This window comes from Nannospalax galili, unplaced genomic scaffold (assembly GCF_000622305.1).
Source record: "Nannospalax galili isolate Female #2095 unplaced genomic scaffold, S.galili_v1.0 scaffold432, whole genome shotgun sequence".
NCBI lineage: Eukaryota > Metazoa > Chordata > Mammalia > Rodentia > Spalacidae > Nannospalax > Nannospalax galili.
Window position 1 is genome coordinate 307903 of NW_008331138.1, and position 18337 is coordinate 326239.

General features: G+C 47.6%; 1 protein-coding gene across 1 annotated transcript in view; it reads left to right on the forward strand.

Moving 5' to 3' along the window:
- Positions 1-17269, forward strand: part of Prkd2 (protein kinase D2) — a 33787-nt gene extending 16518 nt beyond the window's left edge. Inside the window, exons 13-19 of the mRNA XM_008821815.2 lie at positions 2107-2179; positions 3125-3231; positions 4212-4373; positions 9748-9846; positions 13147-13414; positions 16520-16605; positions 16879-17269. Coding sequence (XP_008820037.1) covers positions 2107-2179; positions 3125-3231; positions 4212-4373; positions 9748-9846; positions 13147-13414; positions 16520-16605; positions 16879-17079 — 996 coding nt within the window. The 3' untranslated portion in view covers positions 17080-17269. The remainder of the gene's footprint in view (positions 1-2106; positions 2180-3124; positions 3232-4211; positions 4374-9747; positions 9847-13146; positions 13415-16519; positions 16606-16878) is intronic.
- Positions 17270-18337: the final 1068 nt, after the last annotated feature.

Here is an 18337-nt window from a genome sequence, read left to right on the forward strand (position 1 = left end):
CCAAAAAAAAAAAAACCCTGATAAAAGCAGTTTAACAGGGCTGGAGAGATGCTCAGCAGGTAAGAGTGCTTGCTGCTCTGGCAGAAGACCTGAACTGAGTTCCCAGTACCCATTTTAGGGAGATCACAACCCCCTGTAATTCCAGCTCCAAGGTGATCCAACACCCTCTTCTGGTCTCCACAGGTACTTGCACTCCCATGTACATACCCATACATATGAATAATTAAAAGTGATTCCACTCAGGCTGGAGAGATGGTTCAGTGGTTAAGAACACCAGCTACTCTCCCAGAGGACTCAAGTTCAGTTCCCATCACATACATGGTGGCTCACAACCATCTGTAACTCCAGTTCCAGGGGTTCCAATGCTGCCTTCTGTCCTCTTTGGGCAGTGTGTGACACAGGTGCACTTACATACAAGCAGGCAATATGCTCATGCACATAAAATAATAAAATATTTTTTAAAAAAATAACTGCCCCCCCCATGCTGGGCGTGGTAGCACACGCCTTTAATCCCAGCACTTGGGAGGCAGAGGCAGGCGGATCTTTGTGAGTTCGAGGCCAGCCTGGTCTACATAGTGAGTTCCAGGACAGCTGGGGCTACAGGGAGACCCTGTCTCAAAAAAAAATTACTGCCCTCAGGGCTGGAGAGATGGCTCAGCGATTAAGAACACTGGCTGTTTTTCCAGAAGACCCGGGTTTGAATCCCAGCACCCACATGGCAGCTAGCAACTGTCCGTAACTCCAGTTCCAGGGGATCCGACAGCCTCTTCTGACCTCCATGGGCCTTACACGACATGGGTGCACCTACCTACATGCAGGCAGTACACACATACACATAAAAATGATAAATAAAATTTTAAAAATCATAAAACTGCCCTCAGGCTGGAGAGATGGCTCAGCAGTTAAGAACACTGGCTGCTCTTGCATAGAACCCAGGTTCAGTTCCCATCATATACATGGCGGCTCACAGTCATCTATAACTCCAGTTCCAGGGGATCCAACTCCCTCTTCTGGCCTCCATAGGTATTGCGTATATCGATGCAAGTACATACCTACAGGCAAAACACTCATACCCATAAAATAAAAATGATAAATAAAATTTTAAAAATCATCATAACTGCCCTCAGGCTGGAGAGATGGCTCAGCGGCTAAGAACACTGACTATTCTTGCAGAAGACCCAGGTTCAAATCCCAGCACCCACATGGCAACTAACACCTGTCCATAACTCCAGCTCCAGGGGATCCAACAGCCTCTTCTGTCCTTCTTGGGCATTGCACAACATGGGTGCACTTACCTACATGCAGGCATAACATTCATACACATAAAATAAAAATAATACATAAAATATAAAAAAATAAAAATAAGTGGGCTGGAGAGATGGCTCAGGGGTTAAGAACACTGATCGTTATTGCAGAAGACCCGGGTTTTAATCCCAGCACCCACATGGCAGCTAACAACTGTCCATAACTCCAGTTCCAGGGGATCCAACGGCCTCTTCTGTCCTCCCAGGGCATTGCATGACACTGGTGTACTTTACCTACATGCAGGCAATACACTCATACACATAAAATAAAAATAATAAATAAGCCCGGCATGGTGCGCACACCTTTAATCTCAGCACTTGGGAGGCAGAGGCAGGCAGATCTCTGTGAGTTCAAGGCCAACCTAGTCTACATAGCGAGTTCCAGGTCAGCTGGGGCTACAGGGAGACCCTGTCTCAAAAAGAACAACAACAACAAAATAATATTTTTAAAAAATAAGTAAAAATAAAAATAACTGCACTCACATGCACACACCTGTACCTACATACACATAATTAAAAGTAAAATAAATATTTTAAAATAAAAACAAACATTGCCTGGCATTGTGATCCATGCCTTTAATCCCAGCACTTGGGAGGCAGAGGCAGGTGGATGTCTGTGAGTTCAAGGCTAGCCTGGTCTCCATAGCGAATCCAGGCCAGCTGTGACTACAGGGAGACCGTCTCAAAAACAAAACCAGAACTAACCATCTCAGGTTCCAGCCTCCACACAGTCTCCTGCGCCCTTGTCTTCTTGCCCACCGTCTCTATTCGCACTCCTGACCCTGCTTTCTCCACCTCACAGGACATCGCCACTGTCTATCAAATCTTCCCAGATGAGGTGCTGGGCTCCGGGCAGTTTGGAGTGGTCTATGGAGGTAAGAATGTCAGAGGCTACACTGAGTAGATGGCAGGGCATGGACAGGGTCTTCCCAGCACCACACCCTCCTTTCTGCCCACACCCTATTTTTTTGGACTGGCAAGCTAGCCCACAGTTGCAGGGGGTTAAGGCCCCTTTCCTCAGCTTCTTGCCTGTTATTAATAGCAGGTCTGCATTCCACACTGGCCACAGAGCTACATCCTAGCCTTTGACTAGTTATGAATGCAGTTTCCTGTGTTATCTAATCCCTTCTCAAAATTCTGTACCTTTTATCTGCAGCCCAGGCTGGCCTCAAACTTGCTATCTTTCTGTCTCAGATGCCCAAATGCTGGGATAATCAGATTGTGCCACAAGCCCACTCTTTGATCTTTCATCTTTTTTTCCACCCCTGGGGATGAAACTCAGGACCACCTGCATGCTAGGCAGGGGCTCTAACCACACCCCCAGGCCCCTGCTGGGGGATTCTACGAAGGACCTCTGCCATTCAGTCATGTCCCCAGCTCCTCACTGGAAGATTCTAGTCATCTGCTCTATCACTGAGCCATACCCCAGCCCCTCACTGGAGATTCTAGGCAGGGGCTCTACCACTGAGCCATGCCCCCAGTCCATCACTGGGGATTCTAGGCAGGTGCTCTACCACTGAGCCACACCCCAGTCCATCACTGGGGATTCTAGTCATCTGCTCTACCACTGAGCCACACCCCAGCCCCTCACTGGGGGATTCTAGGCTGGTGTTCTGCCACTGAGCCACATGCCCCAAGTCCCTTTCTCCCACTTTTACCTCCAGCTCCTCCATCCCACTTCTCATACTGGGGACTCCTCCATACCTTTGCTCAGTTCCTGCTGTGTCTACTTTAGAGAAGTAGCAGGGGTGGGTCCCCTCCTACCAGGGCTGTAGGGTCTCTGTCACTGATCCCTTACCTGTCCTGTGCACCACCCTCAGGAAAGCACAGGAAGACTGGCAGGGATGTGGCAGTGAAGGTCATTGACAAACTGCGATTCCCCACCAAGCAGGAGAGCCAGCTCCGGAATGAAGTGGCCATTCTCCAGGTGACCCCAGGGTCCATGACCCAGCCATGCCTCTGCTGCAAAAGGGCCCCGCCCTTCCTGCGTCCTCCTCTCACATAATAGCTGAGCCAGTCTGAGGATGAGCAGGCTAGGCTTTCTGGAAGGGGAGATACACGTTAGGATGAGAGGTGTTCTGAGCTAAGGGACCAGCCTGTGCTGAGACCTGGAGACAGAGGAGACTTGAGAATCTTGAAAGAAACTCAGCACCCACATGGCACCATCTATAGCTCAGAATCATCCATAACTCCAGGGGCTGGAGTGGTTAAGAGCAGGTTCTGCACTTCCAGAGGCCCTGAGTTTGATTGCCAGCACCTGTGTCGGGCAACTCACAGCAGCCCATGACTCTAGCATTGCACTAATGTGCACAAATCCACACAGACACACACATATACACATAATTAAAAATAATAAAAAGCCAAGTATGGTGGCACACACCTTTAGGCCCAGTACTTGGGCTGCAGAGGCAGGCAGATCTCTGTGAGATCCAGGCCAGCCTGGTCTACATAGTGAGTTCCAGCCCAGCTGGCGCTACAGAGAGATCCTGTCTCAAAAAGGTAAAAATTAATAATAAATAAAATGGAAGCCAAGAGGAGGGTGGGGCTACACTCTGTGGACTCTCTTCTAAAGGTACTGGGGAGCCATAGAAAGATTTTGAGGGCTGGGGGGATGACTCAGAAGTCGAATACTTTCCTAACATGCATGAGGGTCTGGGTGCAGTACCCAAAAACAGAAGAAGAAAACCTAACCAATCAGTCAAGTCAAATAGATACCAAAGCTACACACATACAAGCTGCTCACTGTTTACCCAGCCTTCTCACTGTACCTTCCTGCCTCCCCAGGACTTCCCCATAGCATCATGATTCAAAACCCACTTTGCACATCCACAGGTGTGGGATGGGGACATCCTCTCTGCCTGCCACCTGTTCCCATGCTGACTTTCTGTCTCTCCCATCCCTGGACAGAGTCTGCGGCACCCTGGAATCGTGAACCTCGAGTGTATGTTCGAGACCCCTGAGAAGGTATTCGTGGTGATGGAGAAGCTGCACGGAGACATGCTGGAGATGATCCTCTCCAGCGAGAAGGGCCGGCTGCCTGAACGCCTCACCAAATTCCTCATCACGCAGGTGCGTGGTGTGCTGTCCGTCCTCTGTCGCCTCCTATCGAAGGCCCGGAGAACAAGCTCGTGCGATGGGAAGTCAGGAAGACAGAAGGACAGAAATAGAGGAGCAATAATGTTAATAGTAATAGAGGGACAGAGCAATTGGGGGTGGTGGGGGTTGCTGTTGTTTTTGTTTTGAGACAGGGTCTCCCTGTAGCCACAACTGGCATGGAACTCACTATGCAGACCAGGCTGGCTTGGATCTCATAGAGCTCCGCCTGCCTCTGCCTCTAAAGTACTGGGATTAAAGGCGTGCACCACCACGCCCAACCAGCGTCATAGTATTTATTGAGCACTGATTATTTTTTTCTTTTTTGAGGCAGGTCTCATATAGCCTAGGCTGGCCTGGAATTCACTATGTAGCTGAGGATGACCTTAGACCTCCTGCCTCCACCTCCTGAGTGCTGGAATTATAGACACCCAGTTTATACCATGCTGGGGATTGAAACCAGGGCTTCATGCATGCTAAGCAAGCACTCTATCAACTGAGCCACATCCCAGTTGCTTTTTTTTTTTTTTCCTGGATACAGGGATTCATGTTGTCTAGACTGGCCTCAGACTCACTATGCATCCAAAGAAGGCCTTGAGCTCTGATCTTCTTGCCTTCCCTTCCCATGTGCTGGAATCACAGTGAACTCTACATGCCCAGCTTCTCATTGGCTGTGAGACTGACACAGTGCAAAGCTATGGGAAGATTATTTCAATGCAATGTTTAGGTAGCTGAGTTTTGCAGGTCCATTGCTAGAGTGCCTACCTGCCTAGCATGCACCTACCCCTGGGTTTGTTCCCCAACACTCCAAACTGGATATGGTAGTACACAACTGTATGGTATGTAGAGAGAGGAGGACCAGGATCTCAAGGCCATCCTTAGCTACACAGCAGATTCAAGCTCAGCCTGGACTACATGAGACTTTGCCTCAAAAAGGTTTTTTTAAAAAAAATATTTATTGTCTAAAATCTTTTTCGGTCTCTGCTCCCACCAGCAGAGTGGGAGGACACATTTCCTCACTTCTTACTAGCACTGGATAAAAATAATTACCAGATCTTTAAATATTCTTTCTTTCTTTCTTTCTTTATTTATTTATTTATTTGTTCCTTTTTGGGAAGGTTGGAGGAGGTTGAGACAGGGTCTCCCTGTAGCCTCAGCTAGCCTTGAACTCTATGTAGACCAGTATTTATTTATTTATTTATTTATTTATTTATTTATTTATTTATTTTTGTCTGCCTCCTGAGTGCTAGGATTAAAGGTGTGCACCAACACACCCTGAGACACAGTCTTATGTAGCCTGATGTGATTCTCCTGTCTCAGCCTTCCTAGGGCTGGGATCATGGGTATGTGCCACCACTCTTAACTTTATTGGCATATTATACATATATATATATATAATATATACATATATGTATATTGTTGTTTGGTTTTATAAAAATATTTTTGTTTATTATTTTTATTTTATGTGTATGAGTATACTGCCTGCATGTTAAGTGCAACCATGTTGTACAATGCCTGATGAGGTCAGAAGAGGGCGTTAGATCCCCTGGAACTGGAGTTATGAATGATTGTTAGCCACCATATGGGTGCTAGGAATCAAACCAGGGTCCTCTGTAAGAACAGTCAGTTCTCTTAACCACTGAGCTATCTCTCCAGCTGTTGTTTGGCTTTGTGAGAGACAGGGTTTCACTATGTAGCTGAGTCTCACTGTGTCCACCGCACCTCTGTAAGAGCAGTCAGTTCTCTTAACCACTGGGCTATCTCTCTAGCCGTTTGGTATTGTGAGAGACAGGGTCTCACTATGTATGTGGGTCTCACTATGTCCACCACACCCCATGTATTTTTTTACCTTTTTTTTTTTTTTTTTTTTTTTGAGACAGGGTCTCCCTGTAGTCCCAGCTGGCTTGGAACTCACTATGAGGGCCAGGCTGGCCTTGAACTCACAGAGATCTGCCTGCCTCTGCCTCCCAAGTGCTGGGATTAAAGGCATGCGCCACCATGCCCAACTGTATTTTTTTTTTTTTGCTATTTTATCACTTTTATTTTATGTGTATGAGTGTATTGCCTGCATGTATGTGAGTGCACTCGCGTCATGCAATGCCATGGAGGTCAGAAGAGGGCTTCAGATTCCTCCGGAACTGGAGTTAAGGACAGTTCATAGCCTGGGAATCAAACCTGGGTCCTCTGAAAGAGCAGTCAGTGCTCTTAACCACTGAGCCATCTCTCCAGCCCCCCAGCTGTATTTTTAAACTTTTTAAAGAATATATTTTATTTAGCATGAAGTTGTGGCACAGCTTTAATCCCAGAACTCCAGATGCAGAGGCAGGTGAATCCCTGTGAGTTTGAGGCTAGCTTGATGTACATGGAGAGTTCCAGGCCAGTCAGGGCTACACAGTGAGACCTTGTCTCTGAAAACATTTTTCTTTATTTTATGTGTATGGGTGTTTTCCTTCAAGTATATGTGTGCATCATATGTGTATAGTGCCTGGGGAAACCAGAAGAGGGCATCAGATCTCCTGTAACGAGTTACGGACAGTTGTGAGCTGGCATGTGCTGGTAACTAAACCTGGGTCCTCTGTGACAGCAGCCAATGCCTTTAACCACTGAGCCCTCTCTCTAGCCCTCTAGCCTATATTTTTATGTCCCCTTCATACATTTTTGTTGTGGTGGTGCTAGGACATGAAACCCAGGGCCTTGGCACATGCTTCACCGTGCTTTACCACTGAGCCACCTCCTCAGCCTTCTCTTGGCACATTTAGAGTTGATTTTTTTTATTTAATTTTTTTACTTTATGTGTATGAGTGTTTTTAAATTTTTATTCATTTATTTTATGTGTATGAGTCTGTTGCCTGCATGTATGTAAATGCATCGTGTCATACAATGCCAGAGGAGGTCAGAAGAGAGCGTTGAATCCCCTGGAAGTAGAGTTGTGGATGGTTGTTAGCCTTCACGTGGGCACTGGGACTCTAACCTGGGTCCTCTGCAAGAGTGGCCAGTGCTCTTAACTGCTGAGTCATCTCTCTAGCCCCTTTTCAGTTAACTTTTTTAAATTTTATGTGTATCAATATTTTGCCAGCATGTATGTGTGTGTACCACATGCATGCAGTGTGCAGGGAGGCCAGAAGAGGGCATAGAATCCCCTGGAACTTGAGTTAGAAAAGGTTGTAAGCTGCCATGTGGGTGCTGGGAATTGAACCCCAGTCCTCTGCAAGAGCAGCCAGTGCTCTTAACCACTGATTCATCGCTCCAGCCCTTCTTCCTGTCTTTTTGCTCTCTCTCGTTCTCTCTCTTCTCTCTCCCTCTTCAGGTTTCTGTCCTCCTCGGGGCTTTTGCCTACTCCACTTCTAAGTGCTATACCCAGTTCTTTGCCTCAGGAACTTATTTAGACCTCACCAACCCCCTGTGAGGTAGGTATCATTAAGGTCTCACCTCAGCAGGGCATGATGGCACAGGCTTATAATCCCAGCACTCAGGAGGTAGAGGTATGAGGATCAGTTCAAGGCTAGCTTCAGCTACAAAATGAGTTTGAGGCTAACCTGGGATAAAACAACAACGCCAGGCCAGGCATGGTGGCTCACGTCTTTAATCCCAGCACTAGGGAGGCAGAAGCAGGAGTATCTCTGTGAGTTCAAGGCCAGCCTGGTGTACTGGTCTACATAGTGAGTTCCTGGACAGCTGGGGCTACAGGGAGACCCTGTCTCAAAAAGACCAAAAACAGTCCGGGCGTGGTAGTGCACGCCTTTAATCCCAGCACTCCACTCGCGAGGCAGAGGCAGGTGGATCTCTGTGAGTTCAAGGCCAGCCTGTTCTACATAGCATGTTCCAGGTCAGCTGGGGCTACAGGGAGACCCTGTCTCAAAAAAAGACGAAAAAAAAAAAAAAAAAAGACCAAAAACAGCAGGGCGTGGTGGCACACGACTTTAATCCCAGCACTTGGGAGACAGAGGCAGGCAGATCTCTGTGAGCTCGAGGCCAGCCTGGTCTACATAGTAAGTTCCAGGACAGCTGAGGCTACAGGGAGACCCTGTCTCAAAAAGACCAAAAAAAAAAAAAAAAGACCAAAAACAACAACAAAAGAAGTTCCAAGATAGCCTGAGCTAAAACCTAACAAGGGCCTTGTGATGTCACTCAGTGAGTAGAGTGTCTGTCTAGTATTCACAGAGTCCTAGGTTCAATCATCAGCACTACATGAAGCAGGAGTCAAGCTGGGCAAGTTAGCGCTCACCTTTGATCCCAGCACTCTCTGTGAGATCAAGGCCAGCCTGGTCTATATATTGAGAGTTCCAGGCCAGCAGGAGCTATAGGAAAACGGGGTCTCCCTGTAGCCCAAGCTTGTCTGTAACTGGCTATGTAGACCAGACTGACCTCAGTCTCACAGAGATTCGCCTGCCTCTGTTTTCTGACTACTAGGATTTAAAGGAGTGCACCACCACACCTGGCCAAATAAAAATTTAATATTTTATTTATTATTTTTATTTTATGTGTGTGAGTGTATTACCTGCATGTATGTGAGTGCACCTGTGTCATGGTCGTGCAATGCCGTGGAGGTCAGAAGAGGGCTTCAGATTCCCCTGGAACTGGAGTTAAGGATGGTTTGTAGCCGCCATGTGGGTGCTGGGAATTGAACCTGGGTCCTCTGCAAGAGCAGTCAGTGCTCTTAACTGCTGAGCCATCTCTCCAGCCCCTGCCCCCCAATTTTTTTTAATGGAAAAAGTTATATTTACTTATTTAGTGTATGTGTATGGGGGTGGGGTCCATGCCATAGCACACATGTGGAAGCTGGAGGACAACTTATGGAAGTCTGTTCTCTATACCACATGGGTTCTGGGGAGCAAATTCAGGTCACCAGCTTAGTGGCAAGCGCCTTTACCTGCTGAACCATCTTGCTGTTGCCCCCTCCAAATGATTTTGTTTGTTTGTTTGTTTGTTTAGACAGGTTCTTACTATGTAGTCCTGACTGGCCTGGAACTCACTGTGTAGACCAGGCTAACCTTGAATTCACAGAGATTTACCTGCCTCTGCCTTCCCAGTGCTGGGATTAAAGGATTGCACCACCAGGCCTGGCCCCCATATTTTTTTAATTGAGTTGTACAATGGCGCCTTCTTGGAGGGCCCTGCTGTGTTCACAGCTCACTGCAGGGAGGTCTCAGTGCCCCCTGTCCTGCTCCCCTGTAGCCCAGCCTTCTTGAATTCTGCACCTAGCTCATGGCTCTGGGTTCTGTGATTCCTTGCTGTTCTTAACGCCTCCCAGACCCCAGGCAGCATCTTTACGGGTGGAGAGAAAGGTCTGGGTAGGGTTTAGACATGTGGACCTCAAGTCTTTCTAACTGGCCCTACCTCCTCTCCTCAGATCCTGGTGGCATTGAGACACCTGCACTTCAAGAACATCGTCCACTGTGACTTGAAACCAGAGAACGTATTGCTGGCATCAGCCGATCCTTTCCCCCAGGTTTGTTACATCCCCTCCTAAACTGTGGAATATCCCAACAAGTGGTGGGGGGACTGACTGTAATGGTCCAAATGCAGGTGAACTGTAGACCTTAGGTGATAGTGACTTCATGACAGAGGCTTGACTTTACCCCTGCAGCATCTGACGTCATCATTTGGGGACTGAAAAGTACTTCATGGTGTTGGGACCTGCCTTTCTACTGTCTTCTTGGGCCTGTCTGATGGAACTGCAGGTCCATGTGGTCCTCGGTAGACCCATCAAATCTGTGATCTGGCTAAAACAAAGAAAAAAGACAAGAGATAGAAAAGATAGATGCAACTTTTCTTCACTGAGATAGTACTTGAAGTGACCCAAAACAGGGTCTCACTATGTATCCCTGGCTGGCCTGGAATTCCCCATGTAGATAAGGCTGACCTCAATCTCACAGAGCTCCACCTACCTGCCTCTGCCTCCTGAGTGCTGGGATTAAAGGTGTGCGCCACCATACTCAGGCTGGGAAATGTAGCTTTATTCAGGGTAAACCTGTGACCCATTAAATATAGAATTAAAAATATATTTTATTTACCGTTTTTATTTTATGTGTACAAGTGTATTGCTTGCGGGGCTGGAGAGATGGCTCAGCAGTTAAGAGCACTGACTGCTCTTGCAGAGGACCCGGGTTCAATTCCCAGCACCCACGTGGCAGCTACAAACCGTCCTCAACTCCAGTTCCAGGGGAATCTGAAGCCCTCTTCTGACCTCCGCAGCATTGCACGACACGGGTGCACTCACATACATGCAGGCAATACCCTCATACACATAAAATAAAAATAATAATTAAAAAAAAAACAAAAAACGAGTGTATTGCCCGCATATGTGTACGTGAACTCATGTCATCCAATGCCTGCAGAGGTCAGAAGAGGGTGTTGGATCCCCTGAACTGGAGTTACAGATGGTTGTTAGCTACCATGTGGATGCTGGGGATCAAATCTGAGTCCTCTGCAAGAGCAGCCAGTGCTCTTAACTGCTGAACTATCTCTTCATACCCAAATACAGAATTTTTGAGCCTGTTAGGTTGTACATACCTGTAATCTTAGCACCAAAAAGAAAAGAAGACAAAAGGTTTCCATTTTAGTGGCTTTTAGTATTTTCAGAGCTGTCCTTCCACCACCATAAGTTTAGGTTTCTTCCTCATTTTCACCGAAAAGCCTAAGAATTCAACTCTTCCACTCTTACTTTCTAGGGATGGAACCAAAGACTGTGCTTATGATAGGCAGGTGCTTTACCACTGAGCCACACCCCAGCCCCTCACTGGAGGATCCTAGGCAGGTGCTCTACCACTGAGCCACACCCCAGCTCCTCACTAGGGGATCCTAGGCAGGTGCTCTACCACTGAGCCACACCCCAGCCCCTCACTGGGGGATTCTAGGCAGGTGCTCTACTGCTGAGCCATGCCCCTCACTGGGGAGTCAGGGGGATTCTAGGCAGGTGCTCTACTGCTGAGCCATGCCCCTCACTGGGGAGTCAGGGGGATTCTAGGCAGGTGCTCTACCACTGAGCCACACCCCAGCCCCTCACTGGGGGATTCCAGGCAGGTGCTCTACTGCTGAGCCATGCCCCTCACTGGGGAGTCAGGGGGATTCTAGGCAGGTGTTTCCAGCCCTCCTTTCATTTTGAGACATGGTCTCAATAAGTTGCCCTGGGGTATTCTTCCCTTAGAACATGTTTGGGATTTCTTTCTCACTTCTTAATAAATCTGTTTGTTCTGCTAAAAAAAAAAAAAAAGAAACGAGCAGGCAAATCTCTGTGAGTTCAAGGCCAGCCTGGTCTACATAGTGAGTTCCAGGGCAGCTGGGGCTACAGGGAGACCCTATCTCAAAAAAACCAAAAAGAAAAAGAAATGAAAAGAAAAAAGAAAGTTGCCCATGCTGACCTTGAACAAAATCTATAGTCCAGGTTAGCCTTGAGCCTGAACCTGAAATCCTCCTGCCTCTGCTTCCTCAGTAGCTGCAACTACAGGCACCACCAAGTCCTGCATCCCTCATCCTCTTCAATCCCCAGAAAGTCCTAGAAGTTAACCCATCCCCAATATAAAGAGATCTACAGGAATTAGGGTCCTTGGTTGGGCATGGGTGGCTCAGGCCTTTAATCCCAGCAGAGACTGGCAGATCTGCGTGAGTTCAAAGTCAGCCTGGTCTACATAGTGAGTTCCAGGCTAGCTAGGGCTACAGGGAGACCCTGTCTCAAAAAGACCAAAAAAAGAGAAAAGGATGGGGCTGGAGAGATGGCTCAGCAGTTAAGAGCACTGACTGCTCTTGCAGAGGACCCAGGCCCGATTCCCAGCACCCACATGGCGGCTATGAACCATCCTTAACTGCAGTTCTAGGGGAATCTGAAGCCGTGCGCACAGGTGCACTCACATACTTGCAGGCAATACACTCATACACGTAAAATAAAAATAATAAATAAAATATTTTTAAAAAATAAATAAAAGGAAGTAGGACCCTAGCTGGAGATCACACAGGTCTATCTTGAGTAGCCACAGCTCCTAGAACATTGCCTCTACTCCTTCCTTCGGTCTTTCTTTCTTTCACAGTGCTTTCTTTTTTATTTATTTTTATTTTATGAGTATTTTGCCTCCATATATGTAAGTGCACCACATACATGTAATGCCCTCAGAGGCCAGAAGAGGGCATCAGCTCCCCTGGAACTGTAGTTACAAACAATTGTTAGTCACCATGTGGGTGCTAGGACTCAAACCTGGGTCCTCTGGAAAAACAGCAAGTGCTTTTAACAAAATACTGAGCCATCTCTCCAGCTCCAACTTTTTGTCTGTTTTGTTATTTTTAGACAAGGTCTCTCTGTGACCCCAACAGGCCTGGAACGTCCTATGTAGACCAGGCTGGCCTCAATCTCACAGAAATCCCCCTACCTCTGCCTCTGGAGTGCTGGGATTAAAGAGCCACCATGCCTGACTCTTTTTCTTGTAAAAATTTATTTTATGAGTGTATGTCTGCGTTGATGTATGGGTACCATGTGCATACATTACCTACAGAGGCCAGAAGAGGACATCAGATCCCCTGGAACTAGGGTTATAGATGGTCATATGCTGCCATGTGGGTGCTAGAACTGAACCTGGGTCCTCTGCAAGGGTATCCCGTGCTCTTAACCACTGAGCCATCTCTCCAGCATCCTATATTCCTTCTTTCAGGACTTCACCCTTTCCAATAGGGGCCATTGTAATTGCCCAGTGCATAACAACACAAAGATGCAGGAGGTAGCATCATCATCCCTCACGCCCTTCACCTGTCACCCTTGCAGGTGAAGCTATGTGACTTTGGCTTTGCACGCATCATTGGCGAGAAGTCTTTCCGGCGCTCAGTGGTGGGCACGCCAGCCTACCTGGCACCTGAGGTGCTGCTCAACCAGGGTTACAACCGCTCTCTGGACATGTGGTCGGTGGGTGTGATCATGTACGTCAGCCTCAGTGGCACATTCCCCTTCAATGAGGATGAAGACATCAATGATCAGATCCAGAACGCTGCCTTCATGTACCCGGCCAGCCCTTGGAGCCAAATCTCATCTGGAGGTGAGCCACAATGCATAGACTCAGAAAGGACTGTAAGAAGATGGGGTGTGTTCATGCCTATATGAGTGGGGATGCAAGAGGGAGGGGCTATGAAGGTGCCTTGTGGGTGGAGCCTAGTGATGAATGGAGTCTTGGGAGAGGCGTCTTTGTAAATCGTGGGTTGAGACTCCATGACCAGTATGAACCAGGGTCCTGGGGAGACTCAGCTTTCTTTGAGTTGTTTTTCTTTTTCTTTTGCAACACTGGGAATTGAACTCAGAGCCTCTCATGCATGTTAAATAAGGGCTTTACCACTGGCCATATTCCAATTCCTTTTTTACATTTTGAGACAGCGTCTCACTAAATTTCCCAGTCTGGCCCTGAACTCTGCTGTGTAACTGAGGATGACTTTGAATTCCTGTTCCTCCTGCCTCAACCTCCCAAGTGCTAGGATTACAAGCCAGTGTAAGACTTTTGTTTACTTTTCATTATTCCCTAAACAACACAATATAACAACTATTTACATCACAATGTTAGTATTAATATAAGTAATCTGTGCTAGGAGTACAGGGCAGCAGTAGAGCACCTGTCTAGAATACCCCAGTGAGGGGCTGGGGTGTGGCTCAGTGGTAGAGCACCTGCCTAGAATTCCCCAGTGAGGGGCTGGGGCATGGCTCAGTGGTAGTTCTCTTGCCCAGTATGTACAAAGTTCTGGGTTCCAGCTACAGCAATGCAAGAAAACCATTATGTAAGTTATGTAGAGGTGATTCAAAGGAAGTAAGCATGAGGCTATGTATAGGCCATATGTGAATACTCTGCTGTTTTTTTCATTTATTTTTTTATTTAATGTATATGAGTGTATTGCCTGCATATATAGTGCCCTTGTATTGTGGAATGCCTGTTGAGGTCAGAAGAGGGCATCAGAGTCCCTGAGAACTGGAGCTACAGACCATTGTTAGCCAACATGTGGGTGCTGGAAACTGAACCTGGGTCCTCTGCAAGAGCAACCATTGCTCTTAACTGCTGAGCCATCTTTTCAGACCCACTCAGCTGTTTTATATAAAGGACTTAAGCATCGTTGTATTTTAGTATCTATGGAGGGTCCTGGAACAAATCCCCGCAAATATTGCTCCTGGGGTCACAGGGGCTCACACAGTGAAGCCTTGCCCTTCAGGATGTGCTCCCAAGGAAAAAGCCTTAGATGAAGGCTGGCTTGGCCCCAACACCTGATGCCCAATTTAGCCACATTTTCACAAAAATGGGGCTTCATTCTCTGAATCTTCTGCAGGTAGCTGTGGCAGCCATGTGATGACATGGTTTTATTTTCATTTTATGGGGCATGGTAGCGCACGTCTTTAATTCCAGCACTTGGGAGACAGATGCAGGCCAATCCCTGTGAGTTTGAGGCCAGCCTGGTATACATAGTGAGTTCTAGGCCAGCTTGGGCTACAGAGAGATCCTGTCTCAAAAAGACCAAAAAAAAAAAAACACCTTATTTTCATTTTACTTTCATTAATATGGCAAGTGATTGTTAACTCTCTGCTGACCACAGTGATGTAAAGATTCTATTTGAAATACATATGTTTTCACCTTAAAAAATGTATTTTGTGTGTGTGTGTGTGTGTGTGTTTGAGACAGGGTCTCTCTGTAGCCCCAGCTGTCCTGGAACTCACTATGTAGACCAGGCTGGCCTGGAACTCACAGAGATCCGCCTGCCTCTGCCTCCCAAGTGCTGGGATTAAAGGCATGCACCACCACGCCTGGCTTTAAAATTGTATTTTTTAAAAAATATTTTATTTATTATTTTTATTTTATGTGTATGAGTGTATTACCTGCATGTACGTGAGTGCACCTGTGTCGTGCAATGCTGCAGAGGTCAGAAGAGGACTTTGGATTCCACTGGAACTGGAGTTAAGGACGGTTTGTAGCCGCCATGTGGGTGCTGGGAATCAAACCCAGGTCCTCTGCAAAAGCAATCATTGCTCTTAACAACTGAGCAATCTCTCCAGCCCCTAAAAATTGTATTTTTATTGGGAGGCAGAGGCAGGCAGATCTCTCTAAGTTCAAAGCCTGCCTGATCTACATAGTGAGTTCCAGGGCTACAGGAAGACACTGTATCAAAAAGACCAAAAAAAAAAAATTGTATTTTTAAAAATTGGAGCTGGAGGGGCTGGAGAGACAGCTCAGCATTTAAGAGCACTGGCTGCTCTTGCAGAGGACCCAGGTTTAATTCCCAGCACTCATACACTGGCTAACAACCATTCTTACCTATGGTTCCAGGGGATTCTACACCCTCTTTTGGACTCTGCAGGCATTGCATGACATGTGTGCACTTACATACAGGCAGGCAAAACGCTCATACACATAAAATATAAATTGCCATTAGCTGGGTGTGGTGGCACATGTCTTTAATCCCAGCACTTGGGAGGCAGAGGCAGGCAGATCTCTGTGAGTTCAAGGCCAGCCTGGTCTATATAGTGAGTTCCAGGACAGCTGGGGCTACAGGGAGACCCTGTCTCAAAAAGACAAATATATATATATATTGCCGGGCAAGATGATGCACACCTTTAATCCCAGCCCTCGAGAGGCACAGGCAGGCAGATCTCTGTGAGTTGGAAGTCCAGCTTGGTCTACATAGCAAGTTTCAGGCTACAGGACCACATTGTGAGACCCTGTCTCAAAAAGAAAAGAAAAGAGCAGGGGACCTGAGTGTCAGAGGCTCACAACTGCTTTCAAGGACACACGTGTGTGTGCACACACACCCATACACACAAATAAAACTAAAATACATCTCTTTTTTTAAATGGAGCTGGAAATAAGTAAAATAAATAAAAATTTCAGCTGGCCATTCTGTTACATTCTTAAAATCCCAACACCCGAAAGGGCCAAATGTAGCCCAGGTTGACACTGAACTCCTAGTCCTCCTGTTTCCTCCTCCCAAGTGCTTGGATCACAGGGGTGGGCCACCACAAATGGCCATATTTGTAATTTAATGAGAAAATCGGGATCATTGTTCGGTCACCTGGGCCAGTGCAGAAGGCATGCCTTGATGGCTGGCAGGCCGGGGTGGCATGCTGGAAGAGGCCATCACCCCAACAGAGTTTCATCTGTCCGGTTCCCCCACAGCCATCGACCTCATCAACAACTTGCTGCAGGTGAAGATGCGCAAGCGCTACAGCGTAGACAAGTCTCTCAGCCACCCCTGGTTACAGGTGACGCCAGGGAAGGGTCTGGTGGAAGGGGTCGATCTAGGTCTTTATTGGGCTGGGCGAGTAGTGGTGGATGTGGGTCCCTTTCCCTGGATGGAGACTGTTTTATCACTGGGCAGTGGTAGGGGCGGGGCTTCATTGCTATTGGCTGGGCAGGTTGTGAGGGGTGTGGTTTTACCTTTCTTGGTCCACGGCAGCTCACAGGCGTGGTAGAATAAAGGTCTGTAGTTGCTGCGCCGTGTGGTACCCTAGCTAACACAGTTCTTCCTGGTCCAGGAGTACCAGACATGGCTAGACCTAAGAGAGCTAGAAGAAAAGATGGGCGAGCGATACATCACGCATGAGAGTGATGACGCACGCTGGGACCAGTTTGTGACGGAGCGCCATGGGATTCCCACCGAAGGGGACCTCGGTAGCATCCGTTTGCCACAGGACCACGAGATGCAGGGGCTGGCTGAGCGCATCAGCATCCTCTGAGGACAGTATCCCCCTGGGCTGCTGCCTTTGGAGCCCTTCACACCATCCCAGAAGCAAACTGTTCTAGAAGTGACTTCTTGCTCAGACTTGATGGGGCAATGTGCACCGCAGCTGGGGAGGGGTGGGAGGTATCAGTCCCCAAGACCAGCTGTCTTTCTAACAATTAAAATGGACTTATCTTGGGGCCATAGCCTTGGTCTCTGATCCCACTACCCTAATCATTAGTCTGTTTCTAACAAGATGCACCTATCTAGGACTGTCCAAAAACAAGACTCCGCAGCCTGTGAGATGGTTCTGAGGACTTGAGTTGGATTCTTGGGACACACATGGTAGGAGAAACCCAACTCCTGTGGGTTTTCCTCTGACCTCCACATTAGCTCACCCAAACATATAAACACATACAGTAAATAAATGTAATTTTAAAAAATTTAGCCTGGTGTGGTGGTGCACACCTTTAGTCCCAGCACTTGGGAGGCAGAGGCAGGATCTCTGAGCTCAAGGCCAGCCTGGTCTACATAACGAATGCCAGGCCAGCTGGGGCTACAGGGAGACCCTGTCTCAAAAGACCAAAAAATAAGGAAAATTTAAAGGATGCTCCCACTGGGCATGATGGTACATGCCTGTAATCCCAGTACCTGAGAGGCTGAGGCAGGAGGATTACTTTGAGTTCAAGGCCAACCAAGTCTACAGAGTGACACCCTGTTTCAAAAATTAAAAACTGGTGACTCATGGGCTTATACCAGTGTTTGGGAGGTAGAGTCAGAAGGATCAGATATTCACAGCCATCCTCAGGTACATGGTGAATTCCAGGCCAGCCTGGAATTTTTTGAGACTCTTATCTCAAAAAATAAAACCAGGTGCTCCATATGTAGGGTGCAGGGTTAAATGGGAAGAGTTGGAGGAGGAGGACTCCCTGGAGAAGAACATAAGAGAGGGACATCACATCTGCCAGAAATAGGGAAAGTGTGGAGGTAGCTTATGGAGGAGAGGAAGAATGGCAGAGAACTAGAAATGGAGGAGCCAGGAGCATGGGTGATGTGCTTAGGATGGAGTGATGTCATGATACACCTGTTTTAAGTCCTAAGTGCATTGAAGGGGCTACAGATGTAGCTCAGTGATAGAGCACCTGCCTAGAATCCCCCAGTGAGGGGCTGGGGTGTGGCTCAGTGGTAGAGCTCCTGCCTAGAATCCCCCAGTGAGGGGCTGGGGTGTGGCTCAGTGGTAGAGCTCCTGCCTAGAATCCCCCAGTGAGGGGCTG